This window comes from Moschus berezovskii, chromosome 1 (assembly GCF_049115385.1).
Source record: "Moschus berezovskii isolate FMDL1 chromosome 1, NW_MosBer_1.0, whole genome shotgun sequence".
NCBI lineage: Eukaryota > Metazoa > Chordata > Mammalia > Artiodactyla > Moschidae > Moschus > Moschus berezovskii.
Window position 1 is genome coordinate 42,046,881 of NC_142460.1, and position 20,118 is coordinate 42,066,998.

The window sequence follows — 20,118 nt, forward strand, 5'->3', positions numbered from 1 at the left end:
CTTCGGGACTGAGAGGAATATTTGTAGTGGAGGTACCTGGGTGACTTCCTGAGAAAGGTTGAATTAAATCTACTTTATAATTTTTTCCTTAATAAGTAAAATGTAGTCTTTTTTTTTCTTTTAATTCTTTAAAAAAATTTTTTTATTGGAGGCTAATTATTTTACAATATTATATTGGTTGGTTTTGCCATATATTGACATGAATCCGCCCCAGGTGTATATGAGTTCCCCTTTCTGAACCCCCCTCCCACCTCCCTCCTCTCCTTATCCTCCCTCTGGGTCATCCCCGCACACCAACACCGAGCATCCTGTATCATGCATTGACCCTGAACTGGCGATTCGTTTCACATATGATAATATACATGTTTCAATGCCATTCTCCCAAATCATCCCACCCTCACCCTCTCCCACAGAGTCCCAAAAACTGTTCTATACATCTGTGTCTCTTTTGCTGTCTCGTATACAGGGTTATCATTTCCATCTTTCTAAATTCCATATATATGTGTTAGTATATTGTATTGGTGTTTTTCTTTCTGGCTTACTTCACTCTGTATAATAGGCTCCAGTTTCATCCACATCATTAGAACTGATTCAAATGCATTCTTTTTAATGGCTGAGTAATATTCCATTGTGTATATGTACCAAAGCTTTCTTATCCATTCGTATAATAGCAAGGACATGGAAGTAAAATGTACTCTTTTTGGCATATAGTTCTATGAGTTTTAGTAAGCACATAGAGTCATGTAACCACCACCACAATTAATATAAAGAACATTTTCACCAATCACAAAAACTGCCTTGTGCTGTCCCTTTATTTCCAACTCGCCACACCTACTCTCCGGCAACCTCTGCACCTAATGCCTTTTCCAGAACTTTATATAAAGGAAATCATATGGTATATTGCCTTTTGAATACCACTTCTTTCACTTAGCTTTAGACATTTAAAACTCACCCATGTTCTTGCTTATATCAGTGGAATGTTATTGATACATAGTATTTCATTGTATGTATATACCACAGTTCCTTTATCCTATTTGGAGGAAAAATATAATTTGTTCATAATTTTTTATATCTGTCCAGGATAAAGCCAAAATAAATATTTACCTGTAGCTTTTTATGTGAACCTAAGTTTTCATTTATCTTAAGTACCTAGAGATTGTAAGGTTATACTGTGAGTGTTGGGGCTTCCCTGGTGGCTCAGATGGTAAGAATCTGCCAGCAATGCAGGAGACGCAGGTTTGATCCCTGGGTTGGGAAGATCCCCTGGAGAAGGGAATGGCTACCCACTCCAGTATCCTTGCCTGGAGAATTCCAGGGACAAAGAAGCCTGGTGGGCTACAGTCCATGGGGTAACAAAGAACCAGACATGACGGAGGGACTAACGTGTTCACTTTTCACTTTCATTGTGAGTATATGTTTAACCTTATAAGCAACTGCCAGACTGTTTTCCAAAATGACTGTACTTTTTGCATCCCCACTGGCACTTACCAGAGTTCCATTGCTGTCTTACACCCAAAACTGTACCTTCACCAGTTTTTTGTTGTTGTTTTTGCTATTCTAACACTTGGGTAGAAAACAAAAACACTTTTGTTCACTATGTTGTTAACTTGTATTTCTCAAATGACAAATGATGTTGTTGACCTCTGCCATTTAATTGAGGGTATCTGCATCTTTCAGGATTTGAAATAGCTCAATTGGAATTCCATCACCTCCACTAGCTTTGTTCGTAGTGATGCTTTCTAAGGCCCACTTGACTTCACATTCCAAGATGTCTGGCTCTAGGTCAGTGATCACGCCATCGTGATTATCTTGGTCTTGAAGATCTTTTTTGTACAATTCTTCTGTGTATTCTTGCCACCTCTTCTTAATATCTTCTGCTTCTGTAGGTCTATACCATTTCTGTCCTTTATTGAGCCCATCTTTGCATGAAATGTTCCCTTGGAATCTCTAATTTTCTTGAAGAGATCTCTTGTTTTTCCTATTCTGTTGTTTTCCTCTATTTCTTTGCATTGATCACTGAGGAAGGCTTTCTTATCTCTCCTTGCTATTCTTTGGAACTCTGCATTCAAATGGTTATATGTTTCCTTTTCTCCTTTGCTTTTCTCTTCTCTTCTTTTCACAGCTATTTGTAAGGCCTCCTCAGACAGCCATTTTGCTCTTTTGCATTTCTTTTCCATGGGGATGGTCTTGGTCCCTGTCTCCTGTACAGTGTCACGAACCTCCGTCCATAGTTCATCAGGCACTCTATCAATTAGATCTAGTCCCTTAAATCTATTTCTCACTTCCACTGTATAATCATAAGAAATTTGATTTAGGTCATACCTGAATGGTCTAGTGGTTTTCCCTACTTTCTTCAATTTAAGTATGAATTTGGCAATAAGGAGTTCATGATCTGAGCCACAGTCAGCTCCTGGTCTTGTTTTTGCTAACTGTATAGAGCTTCTCCATCTTTGGCTGCAAAGAATACAATCAATCTGATTTCGGTGTTGACCATCTGGTGATGTCCATGTGTAGAGTCTTTCCTTGTGTTGTTGGAAGAGGGTGTTTGCTATGACCAGTGCGTTCTCTTGGCAAAACTCTATTAGCCTTTGCCCTGCTTCATTCCGTGCTCCAAGGCCAAATTTGCCTGTTACTTCAGGTGTTTCTTGACTTCCTACTTTTGCATTCCAGTCCCCTGTAATGAAAAGGACATCTTTTTTGGGTGTTAGTTCTAAAAGGTCTTGTAGGTCTTCATAGAACCGTTCAACTTCGGCTCCTTCAGTGTTACTGGTTGGGGCATAGGCTTGGATTACTGTAATATTGAATGGTTTGCCTTGGAAATGAACAGAAATCATTCTGTCGTTTTTAAGATTGCATCCAAGTACTGCATTTCGGACTCTTTTGTTGACCATGATGGCTACTCCATTTCTTCTGAGGGATTCCTGCCCATAGTAGTAGATATAATGGTCATCTGAGTTAAATTCACCCATTCCAGTCCATTTTAGTTCACTGATTCCTCGAATGTCTATGTTCACTCTTGCCATCTCCTGTTTGACCACTTCCAATTTGCCTTGATTCATGGGCCTAACATTCCAGGTTCCTATGCAATATTGCTCTTTACAGCATCAGACCTTGCTTCTATCACCAGTCACATCCACAACTGGGTATTTGTTTTGCTTTGGCTCTATCCCGTCATTCCTTCTGGAGTTATTTCTCCACTAATCCCCAGTAGCATACTGGGCACCAACAGACCTGGGGAATTCCTCATTCAGTATCCTATAATTGTGCCTTTTCATACTGTACAGGGGTTCTCAAGGCAAGAATACTAAAGTGGTTTGCCATTCCCTTCTCCAGTGGACCACATTCGGCTGTGGTCCATGTGATCAGATCGACTAGGTTTCTCTAATTATGATTTCAGTGTGTCTGCCCTCTGATGCCCCCTCGCAATACCTACCCTCTTATTTGGGTTTCCCTTACCTTGATCGTGGGATATCTCTTCACAGCTGCTCCAGCAAAGTGCAGCACCTTCCCTTGAACAAGGGGTATCTCCTCAAGGCCGCCCCTCCTGACTTTGAACGTAGGGTAGCTCCTCTCGGCCCTCCGGCGACCACGCAGCCACCGCCTCTTAGACTTGGTGTAGCTCCTCTTGGCCACCGCCCATGGCCTCGGACGTGGGGTAGCTCCACTCGGCCGCCGCCCCAAGCCTCGACCACGCGCACGGTCAGATGCTCTGGAGCCGGGGTCGTCTCTCGCGTCAGACTTTATGTTTTTGGGCTCCAAAATCACTGTGGATGCTGATTGCAGCTATGAAATTAAAAGACATTTGCTCCTTGGAAGGAAAGTTGTGACCAACCTAGACAGTATATTAAAAAGGAGAGACATTACTTTGCCAACAAAGGTCGGTCTAGTCAAGGCTATGGTTTTTCCAGTGGTCATGTATGGATGTGAGAGTTGGACTGTGAGGAAGGCTGATCACCGAAGAATTGATGCTTTTGAACTGTGGTGCTGGAGAAGACTCTTGAGAGTCCCTTGGACTGCAAGGAGATCCAACCAGTCCATTCTCAAAGAGATCAGTCATGGGTGTTCATTGGAAGGACTGATGCTAAAGCTGAAACTGCAATACTTTGGCCACCTCATGCGACGAGTTGACTCACTGGAAAAGACTCTGATGCTGGGAAGGATTGGGGGCAGGAGGAGAAGGAGACGACAGAGAATGAGATGGCTGGATGGCATCACTGACTCGATGGACATGAGTTTGAGTGAACTCCGGGAGTTGGTGATGGACAGGGAGGCCTGGCGTGCTGTGATTCATGGGGTCGCAGAGAGTCGGACACGACTGAGCGACTGAACTGAACTGAACTGAATCTGCATCTTTAAATTTAATGTAATTGTAGGTACACTTCAGTTCAGTTCAGTTCAGTTGCTCATTCTGTGCTCCAAGGCCAAATTTGCCTGTTACTCCAGGTGTTTCTTGACTTCCTACTTTTGCATTCCAGTCCCCTATAATGAAAAGGACATCTTTTTTGGGTGTTAGTTCTAAAAGGTCTTGTAGGTCTTCCTAGAACCGTTCAGCTTCTTCAGCATTACTGGTTGGGGCATAGACTTGGATTACTATAATATTGTAGGTACAGTTGGGTTTAAATCTGCCATCTTGCTATTTTGTTTTCTGTTTGTCCCATCTTTTCTTTGTTCCCATTTTCTCATTGTCTGCCTTTTGGATAAATGAGGAGTCTATGATTCCATCTAGAGTAGGACATGGCAACCCACTACAATATTCTTGCCTGGAGAATCCCAAAGACAGAGGAACCTGGCAGGCTATAGTCCACAGGGTTACTCAGAGTCGGACATGACAGAAGCAACTTAGCACGCATGCTTATGATTCCATTTAATCTTCTTTATCAATGGAAGAGGTTGATTATTAGTGGTTTCTATTGAGTTATATTATAATCTTCATTTTATCATAGTCTACCTCAAGTGAATTTACCACTTCACATATAACATGAGGACATTATAGTAGTATACTTCCATTTCTCTCTTGTGCTGTTCTTGGCATATATTTTAATTATACATATGCTAAAATCTCTATAAAGGGCATGACTTTTCTTTAAAGAGATATTTCTATTAAAATACATGAATTATTAGAAAGTCTTACATATTTTTTCCATACATTTACCATTTCTGGTGTACTTCTAACCCTTATTAGATGCATATTTTCATCTGGAACAATTTACCTTATGACAAAGGAGCTCCTTTAAGATTTTTTTGTTAAGATTTGATAGTTGTGAATGCTTTCAACTTTTGTGTTTTTATGATGTCTTTATTTTTAAAGATAATTTCTCTGGGTATAGATTTCTAGTTTGATAATTGTTTTTTTACTTTCAATACTTTAGGGATGTTACCGTGCTGTCTTAAACCATACATTGAGTTTAATGAGAAATTTATTACTATTCTTCCTTTGTTGCTATGAACAGAATAAAACTCTTTTCTGTGACTGGTTTTAAGATTTTATCCTTATCACAGATTTTAAGCAGTTTAATTCAATGTGACTTTTTGAAATTTTTTCCATACCTCTTTATGATTAGTGTTTGTTGACCTTTTTTGGATCCATGGGTTTATGGATTTAATCAGATTTTATCTAAACTTTTCACTTATTGTGAAATATCTCTTGCTGTGTCCCTACTCTATAGTATCTCCCTGGGGACTCTAATTTGAAATTTATTAGGTTATTTGAAGGTGTCCCACTGTTCACTGACACTCTGTGAATTTTTAAATTTAAATTTAATTTTCTCCCTGCATTTCATTTTGAATGTTTCTCTTGCTATGTCTTAAAGTTCATTATTCATTCCTTCTACAATGTCTAAGCTGCTATTTAACCATTATAGGGCATTTTTCATGTCAGATATTGTACTTTTCACCTATGGATGTTTCATTTTAATCTTTGAATATGTTTCATGTCTCTACTTACCTATTTGAACACATGAAATACAATTATAGTAACTCTTTCAATACCTTTACCATCGGAGCCAGCAGGGGATTGTCATCTGTTGGATCATAGAGAAAGCAAAATTCTAGAGAAATGTGTACTTCTGCTTCATTGACTATGCTAAAGCCTTTGACTGTGTGGATCACAATAAACTGGAAAATTCTTAAAGAGATGGGAATACCAGACCACCTCACCCTCATGTGAAACCTATATGCAAATCAAGAAGCGAGAGTTTGAACTGGATTTGAAACAACAGACTGCTTCCAGATTGGTAAAGGAGTATGTCAAGGCTGTAGTGAATATAATCAGATTTCACTGTTGACCATCTGGTGATGTCCATGTGTAGATTCTTCTCTTGTGCTGTTGGAAGAGGGTGTTTGCTATGACCAGTGCGTTCTCTTGGCAGAACTCTATTAGCCTTTGCACTGCTTCATTCTGTACCAAGGCCAAATTTGCCTGTTACTTCAGGTGTTTCTTGACTTCCTACTTTTGCATTCCAGTCGCCTGTGATGAAAAGGACATCTTTTTTGGGTGTTAGTTCTAAAAGGTCTTTTAGGTCTTCATAGAACCGTTCAACTTCAGCTCCTTCAGCCTTACTGGTCCAGGCATAGACTTAGATTACCATGATATTGAATGGTTTGCCATGGAAACAAACAGAGATCATTCTGTTGTTTTTGAGACTGCATCCAAGTACTTCATTTTGGACTCTTTTGTGGACTATGATGGCTACTCCATTTCTTCTAAGGGATTCTTGCCCACAGTAGTAGATGTAATGGTCATCTGAGTTAAATTCACCCATTCCAGTCCATTTTAATTCGCTGATTCCTACTATGTCAACGTTCACTCTTGCCATCTCCTGTTTGACCGCTTACAATTTGCCTTGATTCATGGACCTAACATTCCAGGTTCCTAATATGCCAGCAAATTTGGAAAACTCAGCAGTGGCCACAGGACTGGAAAAGGTGTTTTTATTCCAATCCCAAAGAAAGGCAATGCCAAAGAATGCTCAAACTACCACACAATTGCACTCATCTCACACGCTAGTAAAGTCATGCTCAAAATTCTCCAAGCCAGGCTTCAGCAATACATGAACTGTGAACTTCCAGATGTTCAAGCTGGTTTTAGAAAAGGCAGATGAATGAGAGATCAAATTGCCAACATCATGCAAAAAGCAAGAGAGTTCCAGAAAAACATCTATTTCTGCTTCATTGACTATGCCAAAGCCTTTGACTGTGTAGATCACAATAAACTGTGGAAAATTCTGAAAGAGATGGAAATACCAGACCACCTGACCTGCCTCTTGAGAAACCTGTATTCAGGTCAGGAAGCAACAGTTAGAACTGGACATGGAAAAACAGACTGGTTCCAAATAGGAAAAGGAGTACGTCAAGGCTGTATATTGTCACCCTGCTTATTTAACTTATATGCAGAGTACATCATGAGGAACACTGGGCTGGAGAAGCACAAAGTGGAATCAAGATTGCCAGGAGAAATATCAATCACCTCAGATATGCAGATGACACCACCCTTATGGCAGAAAGTGAAGAGGAACGAAAAAGCCTCTTGAGGAAAGTGAAAGAGGAGAGTGAAAAATTTGGCTTGAAGCTCAACATTCACAAAACTAAGATCATGGCATCTGGTCCCTTCCTTCATGGGAAATAGATGGGGAAACAGTGGAAGCAGTGTCAGTCTTTATTTTTTGGGGCTCCAAAATCACTGCGGATGCTGATTGCAGCCTTGAAATTAAAAGACACTTACTCCTTGGAAGGAAAGTTATGACCAGCCTAGATAGCATATTAAAAAGCAGAGACATTACTTTGCCAACCGAGGTCCGTCTAGTCAAGGCTATGGTTTTTCCTGTTTTCATGTATGGATGTGAGAGTTGGACTGTGAAGAAAGCTGATCGCCAAAGAGTTGATGCCTTTGAACTATGGTGTTGTAGAAGACTCTTGGGAATCCCTTGGACTGCAAGGAGATCCAACCAGTCAACCCTAAAGGAAATCAACTCTGAATATTTATTGGAAGGACTGATGCTGAAGCTGAAGCTCCAATACTTTTGCCACCTGAAGGGAAAAGCTGACTCACTGGAAAAGACCCTGATGCTTAGAAAGATTGAAGGCAGGAGGAGAAGGGGACAACAGAGGACGAGATGATTGGATGGCATCACTTTTTCAATGGACATGAGTTTAAGCATGCTCCAGGAGATAATGAAAGAAAGACAGGGGGGTTGCAAAGAGTCAGACACAACTTAGCAGCTGAACAATACCAGCAACAATAATGTCTTGCTGGTTTTCACATCTGTGCTGGCTTTTGGTTGATTTCAATCAGTTGCCTTCATATGGGTCAGTTTTCCTGCTTTTTTGCATGCTTGATCATTCTTGATTAAGATGCCAGACACTGTGTATTTTATCATGTTAGCTGCTCCATATTTTTGTATTCTTATAAATATTCTTTTATTTTCAAGATACTCTTTGTTACTTTTAGGAAGATTGGTTCTTTCAGGTTCTGCTTTCAAAGTTTTTTAGGTAGGACTGAAATCATGCTCACTTTATGGGTAATAATCCCCACTGCTAAGGCAAGATTATTCCATTCTCTTTACTCAGTTACCTGCAGGTTGGAACAGATTCCTTTGTTAGTGCTAGGAACCTTATTCTAAGTAAGTATTTAAAAGAACACTAGGTGCCTGGATTTATCTCTGGGCTTTCTATTTTGTTCCATTGATCTATATTTCTGTCTTTATGCCAGTACCATACTGTCTTGATGACTGTGGCTTTGTAGTAGAGCCTGAAGTCCGGCAGATTGATTCCCCCAGTTCCATTCTTCTTCCTCAAGATTGCTTTGGCTATTCGAGGTTTTTTGTATTTCCATACAAATTGTGAAATAATTTGTTCTAGCTCTGTGAAAAATATCGTTGGTAGCTTGATAGGGATGGACACCTTATCTTTGACAAAGGAGGCAAGAATATAAAATGGAGAAAAGACAGTCTCTTTAACAAGTGGTGCTGGGAAAACTGGTCAGCCACTTGTAAAAGAATGAAACTAGAACACTCCCTAACACCATACACAAAAATAAACTCAAAATGGATTAAAGATCTAAATGTAAGACCAGAAACTATAAAACTCCTAGAGGAGAACATAGGCAAAACACTCTCCAACATAAATCACAGCAGGATCCTCCAAGACCCACCTCCCAGAATATTGGAAATAAAAGCAAAAATAAACAAATGGGACCTAATTAAAATCAAAAGCTTCTGCACAGCAAAGGAAACTATAAGCAAGGTGAAAAGACAGCCTTCAGAATGGGAGAAAATAATAACAAATGAAACAACTGACAAAGAATTAATGTCCAAAATATACAAGCAGCTCCTGCAGCTCAATTCCAGAAAAATAAATGACCCAATCAAAAAATGGGCCAAAGAACTAAACAGACATTTCTCCCAAGAAGACATAAAGATGGCTAACAAACACATGAAAAAATGCTCAACATCCCTCATAATCAAGAGAAATGCAAATCAAAACCACAATGAGATACCATTTCACACCAGTCAGAATGGCTGCTATCCAAAAGTCTACATGCAATAAATGCTGGAGAGGGTGTGGAGAAAAGGGAACCCTCTTACACTGTTGGTGGGAATGCAAACTAGTACAGCCACTATGGAGAACAGTGTGGAGATTCCTCAAAAAGCTGGAAATAGAAGTGCCATATGATCCAGCAATCGCACTCCTGGGCATACACACTGAGGAAACCAGAATTGAAAGAGACACATGTACTCCAATGTTCATCGCAGCACTGTTTATAATAGCCAGGACATGGAAGCAACCTAGATGTCCATCTGCAGATGAATGGATAAGAAAGCTTTGGTACATATACACAATGGAGTATTACTCAGCCATTAAAAAGAATGCATTTGAATCAGTTCTAATGAGGTGGATGAAACTGGAGCCTATTATACAGAGTGAAGTAAGCCAGAAAGAAAAACACCAATACAGTATACTAACGCATGTATATGGAATTTAGAAAGATGGTAACCTTAACCCTGTATACAAGACAGCAAAAGAGACACAGGTGTATAGAACAGTCTTTGGGACTCTGTGGGAGAGGGTGAGGGTGGGATGATTTGGGAGAATGGCATTGAAGCATGTATATTATCATATGTGAAACGAATCACCAGTCCAGGTTCGACGCATGATACGGGGATGACCTGGAGGGAGGATAAGGAGAGGAGGGAGGTGGGAGTGGGGTTCAAGAAGGGGAACACATGTACACCTGGGGCGGATTCATGTCAATGTATGGCAAAGCCAACCAATATAATATTGTAAAGTAATTATCCTCCAATAAAAAAAATAAAATGAAAAGTAAAAGAACACTAGATGCATAAATGTAACATGTTTTACAAAAGCTTAGGGGAGACATTTAGAAGTAAAGAAGCGTGTATATTTCTTGTATTTTGTGAAATATATATGGATTAAAATTAAAAACTAATTATATTTGAATTTTAGAGACATTTTTTAATCCTTGGATTTCTTTTATATTTTTACTGAAGTTTATTCTTTATCAATGGACCATTCTCATTTCTGCTAATTTGTGGTAAACAAAGCTTTAGAAATACAACATCCAAAGCTTTTTTTATTTTAAAAAAACACTAAATATTCTTATTCCTATAATATTTCAACAAATATCACATTTTTTCTGATTATACAGTTTAAAATTTTTTTTTATCCTGGGGATAAGGAGCTATTAATCACATAGGATAAATGATCTCAATATTAGAGTCTCCTGGCAATAGAACTATATAGGCTTTCACAATATAAAAACAGAAAAATTAATTTTCTTCTTATATTTTGATAAAATTTAACATTGGAGGCTGTAATGAACCCGACCAAATTGTTTTATAATGCTTGTGGAAGCTTTGTAAAATGTGGAATATTTAATAAAAGATATGCATTTAATATATTGAAAATATGTCAATCATAATAGGATTGTGAGCTTTCATTTTATTGTAGAAAGTAAATGAAAACACACTTGCTTTAAGGTTGTATTAAAAATATGTTAGTAGGACAATTACTTGATGACAGGTACAATTTATTCAGTTCAGTTCAGTCGCTCAGTCATGTCCAACTCTTTGCGACCCCATGAATCACAGCACGCCAGGCCTCCCTGTCCATCACCAACTCCCGGAGTTCACTCAAACTCATGTCCATCGAGTCAGTGATGCCATCCAGCCATCTCATTCTCTGTCGTCCCCATCTCCTCCCACCCCCAATCCCTCCTAGCATCAGACTCTTTTCCAGTGAGTCAACTCGTTGCATGAGGTGGCCAAAGTATTGGAGTTTCAACTTTAGCATCAGTCCTTCCAATGAACACCCAGGACTGATCTCCTCTAGAATGGACTGGATGGATCTCCTTGAAGTCCAAGGGACTCTCAAGAGTCTTCTCCAGCACCACAGTTCAAAAGCATCAATTCTTCGGCGATCAGCTTTCTTCACAGTCCAACTCTCACATCCATACATGACCACTGGAAAAATCATAGCCTTGACTAGACGGAACTTTGTTGGCAAAGTAATGTTTCTGCTTTTACATATGCTATCTAGGTTGGTCATAACTTTCCTTCCAAGGAGTAAGCGTCTTTTAACAATTTATTAGGTTGGTGCAAAAAGTATTGCAGTTTTGCGTTGTTGAACTTTGCCATTTGATATTGGAATACATTCTTAAATAAATGTAATTATGTTACACATCATTTTAATGCACATTTCTCACCTTATTTATTTATATTTTTTGCTAGTGACTTAATACTTCCTGTTTATTTTATATTTATTTTAGATTAGGGAAATTATGTTAGACAGAAAGCAATTCGAGCAATTTGAGTTCAAAATGGGTCAGAAAGCAGCAACATTAATAACACGTTTGGCCCATGAACTGCTAAGGAACATACAAAGCAGTGGTGGTTCAAGAAGCTTTGCATCGTGGCCAACCATAGGAAGTTGACAACAACCAATTCAGAGCCATCATCAAAGCTGATCCACTTACAATGGCACAAGAAGTTGCTAAAGAACTCACTGTTGACCGTTCTATGGTCGTTTGGCTTTTGAAGCAAATTGGAATGGTGAAAAGGCTCAATAAATGGGTGCCTCTTGAGCTGACTGAAGATCAATAAAAAAGTCATCCTTTGAGTGTTGTCTTCTCATATTCTATGCAATAAAGAAACATTTCTCAATCAGATTTTGACGTGAAATGAAAAGTGGGTTTTATATGACAACCAGTGATGATCAGCTCAGTGTTTAGACCAAGAAGAAGCTCCAAAGCACTTCCCAAAGCCAAATTTCCACCAAAAAATGGTCTATTTGGTGGTATGCTGCCTGTCTGATCCACTAAAGATTTCTGAATCCCAGCGAAACCATTACATGTGAAAAGTATGCTCAGCAAATGGATGAGATGCAGTGACAACTGCAATGCCTGCAGCCAGTATTGGTCAACTGGAAGGGCTCAGTCCTTCTCCATGACGCCTGACCACACATCACAAAACAAATGCTTCAAAAGTTGAAGGAATTGGGTTACAGAAGTTTTGCCTCACCCACTATATGCACCTGACCTCTCACCAACCGACTGCCACTTCTTCAAGTGTCTTAACTTTTTGCAGAGAAGACACTTCCACAACCAGCAGGAGACAGAAAATGCTTTCCAAGAGTTCATCAAATACTGAAGCATGGGTTTTTAGGCTACAGGAATAAACAATCTTATTTCTCATTGGCAAAAGCGTGTTGATTTTAATGGTTCCTATTTTGTTTAATAAAGATGCGTTTGAACCTAGTTACAGTGATTTAAAATTTACAGCCTGAATCTACAGTTACATTTTCACCAACCTGATAATAAATCTGACACCCTTGTCTGACTTTGACAACTTAAAACTGAGGTGAGTCAGGGACATCCAGACCATTGAAGGCTCACTCAGTGAAGAAAGTCTTTAATTTAGCAGGCTAAATTAAAAATTGACATAAGAATATATGTATTTTTTAGGGGAAGTATTAAAGTCATTCTTCCACTTAATAATGGAGAAAGGATTATGTCTGATTTTTCAATTACATTCTGGTCTCTGACAATTTACCATAAAGCTACGTTTGCTCATATCTAAGAATCTTTTAAGATTGAAACACTGATATTTCACACTTCTATACTATTAAATTTTCAAATGCATTTATTACTTCAAGTGGAAAAATACTGTAATATTCTATATCAGCTTTTATAATTAAAGATAAATGTGTCCATATTTTATTACTTTTCAAATATTATCAGATATAGGAAGTTGATTTAAAATGGAAGAATTTAACCTGACAATATTGTTGAATATTTTAAAATGTATTTAGTCATGTCTCAAGTTAGAAGAAGATGGGGAGCAGTGTATCTCTTGATCTAGAGCAGTGCACGTGTCAATTAAGGGTGAGCTACCAGCAGAGACATCAGTTTGTCAACAAAGGTCCATCTAGTCAAGGCTATGGTTTTTCCAGTGGTCATGTATGGATGTGAGAGTTGGACTGTGAAGAAAGCTGAGCACCGAAGAATTGATGCTTTTGACCTGTGATGTTGGAGAAGACTCTTGAGAGTCCCTTGGACTGCAAGGAGATCCAATCAGTCCATCCTAAAGGAGATCAAACCTGGGTGTTCATTGGAAGGACTGATGTTGAAGCTGAAATTCCAATACTTCGGCCATCTGATGGGAAGAGTTAACTCATTTGAAAAGACCCAGATGATGGGAAAGATTGAAGGCAGGAGGAGAAGGGGATGACAGAGGATGAGATGATTAGATGGCATCACCGACTCAATGGACATGAGTTTGGGTAAACTCCAGGAGTTGATGATGGACAGGGAAGCCTGGCGTGCTGTGGTTCGTGGGGTCGCAAAGAGTCAGACAAGACTAAGCGACTGAACTGACTGACTGACTGACCAGCACCTGTGCAGTTGAATTGTCCCCTTTTCCTAGATTAAATTAGTATGGCTGATACTGGGAATTTCCATTTATTTCTACCATTTTTTCCTTTAGCTCCTTTCCTCAACTTTGATCAATCTTTGTTAATTTTAGTTGATTACCTTTTTGAGGGTTTCAAGATATTAACAAGAAGATAAATTACTGGACATGATTCACCACAGTGACTTGAAGTCTCAGAAATCTTGAAATACTGAATACACAATTTCCCCAAGATACAGAATGATTTAAATGTTATTATTTCCATTTTAGCAGGTGGCAGAGGATTAATTAAATATTTTGGCAAAATTGTCTGTGAATTCAGTCCAACTCTTCCATGGTGGCTATCATGATAGAAGTGGCCTAGCCACTAAGAGTTGAGTCAGTTTTTAGCTGTTTCAGTATCCCAAAATATTTCCCATTCCGTGTAAGTATTCCAGTGAGGCAGCAAGGAGAGAGGATGTTGAAGTACAGAGAATTTTTTTTTCTCACAAATACTATGTCTATTCATCTTTACATCGACAAATGAGATGGAGCAGAAATGATCCTATAGGTTTTTTTCAACTCCCTGCTTTTAGAGACGGAGAAGGCAATGGCAAGCCACTCCAGTAGTATTGCCTAGAAAATCCCATGGATGGAGGAGCCTGGTGGGCTGCAGTCCATGGGGTCGCTAAGGGTCGGACATGACTGAGCGACTTCACTTTCACTTTTCACTTTCACACATTGGAGAAGGAAATGGCAACCCACTCCAGTGTTCTTGCCTGGAGAATCCCAGGGACGGGGGAGCCTGGTGGGCTTCCATCTATGGGGTCACACAGAGTCGGACACGAGTGAAGTGACTTAGCAGCAGCAGCAACAGCAGCTTTTAGAGAACTCGTTAGTTATAGGCATGTGCTATGTTTAGTCCATGTCCTACTCTTTGTGACCCCATGGATTGTAGCCTGCCAGGCTCCTCTGTCCATGGGGATTCTCTAGGCAAGAATACTGGAGTGGGTTGCCCTGCCCTCCTCCAGGGGATCTTCCCAACCCAGGGATCGATCATGCATTGCAGGCAGATTCTTTACCATCTGAGCCAGTTATAGGCATAGGATATTCTAATATTTATGAGAAGAAAATAAACTTTGCTGTTTTACTAACAGTTATTTTTTCTCTTTTTTTTCTCTTTCACAGACCACCACTATGCATCTATAATTTTGTACTTAGAGAAAGCAAGGAACTATTTCTCACTCCAAGCACATGCAAACCACATGAAATGTAAAATGCCTCATCCATCAAATGTAACAGCTTGTTTGTGAATTGAAAAACTTGTAAATGGAAACAATGCAATTAGTATTTCTTTAGACTGCATTGTTCCATCTGAAATTTGTATATTTCTACTTATTGCATAAGTTTTTAAAAATCAAAGATATAGAATATTTTAAGATGCATATGGTGAAGCATTCTGAATATATTTTAAAGCTGTTTATTTCTGTTTAACTTAATCAAATATTTCTCTTTGAATGTTTCCCTTTTTTACTTATTAACAGATAAAATGTCTTTAGAAAAGAAAGAAGCTTATTGCTTCAACACACTGTCTAAATAGTATCATTCTCCACTCAGAATGCAGTAATGAAATAAATGAAATTTTAAAAAATGTGTCAATTTTGAGAAGTTCTTTGGATTCATATAAATCCTGTAAACAGAAATATACCTGTTAGTGATCCATTTGGCATTTTATAATGCTTTGTAAATAAAGCCTTTGTTTCATGGAGCACAATAATCTATGGCCCATAATTGTTAATGTCAGATCCAGGGTCTACCACTTATTCGCTTACAAATGGTGTGATCATGAATAGCAAAATTTACCTCACCGTATATCAGGCACCTAAAAATTTCTGTGAATATTGATTCAACACTTTGACTAGTGTTTGCCCATAATGATAATAAAAATAATAACAGCTAACACATGCATCACTCTATTCTTGGCCTAGTTTAAAGGAGATCAGTCTTGGGTGTTCATTGGAAGGACTGATGCTAAAGCTGAAACTCTAATACTTTGGCCACCTCATGTGAAGAGTTGACTTACTGGAAAAGAGTCTGATGCTGGGAGGGATTGGGGGTAAGAGAAGGGGTTGACAGAGAATGAGATGGCTGGATGGCATCACCGACTCGATGGACTTGAGTTTGAATGAACTCCGGGAGTTGGTGATGGACAGGGAGGCCTGGCGTGCTGTGATTCATGGAGTCGCAAAGAGTCGGACACAACTGAGCGACTGAACTGAACTGATATATATATCAATTTATTTTATCCCTACAAAAACCTTCTGAAATTGGCCTTGTTATCTCCACTAATGAATAAACTGAGACATAGAAATGTTAACTAACTTACCCAGGATTGTGTACAAAACCAAAATCGAAACCTGTCTCTTGAGTCTGTGGTTTTTAACCCCTATTCACGTTTCTCCAGGCTTCCCTGGTGGATGAGTTGGTAAAGAATGTGCCTGTAGTGTGGGAGACCTGGATTCGATCCCTGAGTTGGGAAGATCCCCTGGAGGAGGGCATAGCAACCTACTCCAGTATTATTGCCTGGAGAATCCACAGGGACAGAGCCTGGTGGGCTGCAGTCCTTGGGGTCACAGAGAGTCAGACATGACTGAGTGACTTTCACATGTTTCTCTAAAGTTCAATACATGTTAATTGTGATATTTATAAATGATCACTTTCAAAATACAGTCATCCCTAGTTATCCTTGGGGGATTGGTTACAGGACCCACCACAAATACCAAAATCCACTGATGCTCACATCCCATAGTTGGTTCTCGTTATCTGTGGTTTTACATGCATGGATTCAACCAAGCACAGATAACACTGTGCTATAGTGTATATTGGGAGAAAAAACCCACTGTAAGTGGAACCCATGCAGTTCAAACCTACGTTGCTCAAGAGTCATTGGTAATAATCTAAATGTCTTGGCATTCTCCCATTTACCCATTCAGTCCAGGAATTCCTGGTCCTCAGCTCCCTCGCACTTGTATCTGAAAGCTCCCAAGATTTGTTTTATGTGTGTTTCTAAACTAATCTGTCAACTACAGTCACAGTCTCCATGCTTTTGACTTCCTGCTATATTAGTTTGCTGGAACTTTCATTAAAAATCACTGATAGGGTGGCTTAAACAACACAATTTACTTTCTTATAGTTCTGGAGGCTAGAAGTCCAAGGTCAAGGTGTTGGCAGGGCTGGTTTCCCTGAGACCTCTCTCTTTAGTTGCAGATGGCCACTTCCTTGCTGTGTCCTAACATGGTCTTTCCTCTGTGCTTGGTGTCTCTTTTGTGTGTCTTGATTTCCTCTTCTTATAAGGATTAATAATATCACTTACATATAACACTGTATTCTTCCTGCAGTTTAATACTTTATATGTATATATAAAGTATATTTATTGATATGTATATATCAATAAATATGTATATATGTACATGTATATTTATTGATATGTATATATGTATATATCAATTCATTTAATCCCCTACAAAAATCATATGAGATTTGCCTTTTCATCTCCACTGATACAAAAATGGAGGCCATAGAAATGTTGACTTAACTTACAGGATTTCATACAAAATTAGAATTGACTGCTGTCCTTATGAGATTACAGCCTACTCTAATGGTCTCATTTTAATTTAATTGCCTCTTTAAGGACCCTGTCTCTAAATAAAGTCACATTCTGAGGTACTGGGAATTCGTCTCACAATACCGTCCATCACTCATTAGCACCACAGTGATTGTTGCTGTTGTTCAGTTGACCAGTTGTGTCCAACTCTTTGTGACCCCACAGACTGCAGCATGGCTGGCCCTCCCTGTCCCTCACCATCTCCTGGAGGAGTTTTCCCTAGTTCATGTTCATTGCATCGGCGATGCTGTCCAGCCAACTCATCATCTGATGCCCTCTTTTCCTCCTGCCCTCGATCTTTCCCAGCATCAGGGACTTTTCCAAAGAATCATCTGTGAGCAACAGATGACTAAAATGCTGGAGCTTTGGCTTCAGCATCAGTCCTTCCAGTAAATATTCAGGTTGATCTATGCAGAGAACATCATGAGGAATGCTGGGCTGGAAGAAGCACAAGCTGGAATCAAGATTGCCAGGAGAAATATCAATAACCTCAGATATGCAGATGACACCACCCTTATGGCAGAAAGTGAAGAAGAACTAAAGAGCCTCTTGATGAAAGTGAAAGAGGAGAGTTAAAAAGTTGGCTTGAAGCTCAACATTCAGAAAACTAAGATCATGGCATCTGGTCCCATCACTTCATGGGAAATAGATGGGGAAACAGTGGAAACAGTGTCAGACTTTATTTTTTGGGCTCCAAAATCACTGCGGATGCTGATTCCAGCCATGAAATTAAAAGACGCTTACCCTTGGAAGGAAAGTTATGACCAACCTAAATAGCACATTAAAAAGCAGAGACATACTTTGCCAACAAAGGTCCATCTAGTCAAGGCTATGGTTTTTCCCGTGGTCATGTATGGATGTGAGAGTTGGACTGTGAAGAAAGCTGATCACCGAAGAATTGATGCTTTTGAACTGTGGTGCTGGAGAAGACTCTTGAGAGTCCCTTGGGCTGCAAGGAGATCCAACCAGCCCATTCTAAAGATCAGTCCTGGGTGTTCATTGGGAGGACTGATGCTAAAGTTGAAACTCCAATACTTTGGCCACCTCATGCAAAGAGTTGACTCATTGGAAAAGACTCTGATGCTGGGAGAGATTGTGGGCAGGAGGAGAAGGGGTCGACAGAGGATGAGATGGTTGGATGTCATCACCGACTCGATGGACATGAGTTTGAGTGTACTCCGGGAGTTGGTGATGGACAGGGAGGCCTGGTGTGCTGTGCTTCATGGGGTCACAAAGAGCTGGACACGACTGAGCGACTGAACTGAATTGAAGATTAACTGGTTTGACTTACTTGCTGTCCAACAGACTTCAGGAGTCTTCTCCAGCACCACAGTTCAAAGGCATCAATTCTTTGGTGTTCTGCCCTCTTTAAGGTCCAGCTCTCACAACAGTACATCACTACTGGGAAGACCATAGCCTTGACTATATGGACCTTTGTCAGCAGAGTAATGTCTTTGCTTTTCAACACACTGTCTAGGTTTGTCATCGCTTTCCTGCCAAGAAGCAATTGTCTTCTGATTTCATGGCTACAGTCACCATGTGCAGTGATTTTGGAGTCCAAGAGTAAGAAATATGTCACTACTTCCACCTTTTCCCTTTCTATTTGCCATGAAGTAATGGGGCCGAATGCCATGTTAGTTTTTTTAATATTTAGTCTTAAACTGGCTCTTTCACTCTCCTTCACCATAATCAAGAGGATGTTGAGTTCCTCTTCACCTTCTGCTATTAGAGTGGTGTCATCTGCATATCTGAGGTTGTTGATGTTTCTCCCATCTATCTTGATTCCGGCTTGTAACTCATCCAGCCTGGCATTCCTCATGATGTGCTCAGGGTATAGGTTAAACAAACAGATGACAGCAGACAGCCTTGTTGTAATTTTTTCTCGATTTTGAACCAGTCAGTTGCTCCATACAGGATTCTAACTGTTGCTTCTTGACTTGCATGCAGGTTTCTCAGGAGACAGGTAAGATGGTCTGGTACTCCCATCTCTCTAAGAGTTTTCCACAGTTTTTCATGATCCACAAAGGTGCTAGCATAGTCGATGAAACTGAGATAGATGTTTTTCTGACATTCCCTTGCTTTCTCTACAATCCAGTGAATGTGGGCAATTTTTCTCTAGTTCCTCTTCCTTTTCTAAACCCAGTTTGGACATCTGGAAGTTCTTGTTTCACATAATGCTGAAGCCTAGCTTGCAAGATTTTAAGCATAACCTTACTGACCTGGGAGATGAATGCTATTGTCTGATGGTTAGCACATTCTTTAGTATTATCCTTCTTGGGAATTGGGATGAGGATTGGCCCTTTGCAGTCCTGTGGCCACTGCTGGGTCTTCTAGATTTGTTGATGTAATGAATGCAAAACCTTGATGGCATCCTCCTTTAGGGATTTGAATAGTTCTGCTGGAATTTCTTCACATCCATTAGCTTTATTAACTGCTGTGCTTCTTAAGGCCCATCTTGACTTCATACTCCAGAATGTCTGGCTCTGGGTGACTAACCACACCATTGTAGTAGTCCGGTTCAAGGTCTTTTTTATACAGTTCTTTCATGTATTC

At 39.6% G+C, this 20,118-nt stretch overlaps 1 protein-coding gene across 1 annotated transcript in view; it reads left to right on the forward strand.

The window, feature by feature from the left end:
* The window catches only part of LIPI (lipase I), a 60,514-nt gene extending 45,186 nt beyond the window's left edge, over nucleotides 1–15,328 (forward strand). The window contains exon 9 of the mRNA XM_088837304.1: nucleotides 15,090–15,328. Coding sequence (XP_088693430.1) covers nucleotides 15,090–15,177 — 88 coding nt within the window. The 3' untranslated portion in view covers nucleotides 15,178–15,328. The remainder of the gene's footprint in view (nucleotides 1–15,089) is intronic.
* Nucleotides 15,329–20,118: the final 4,790 nt, after the last annotated feature.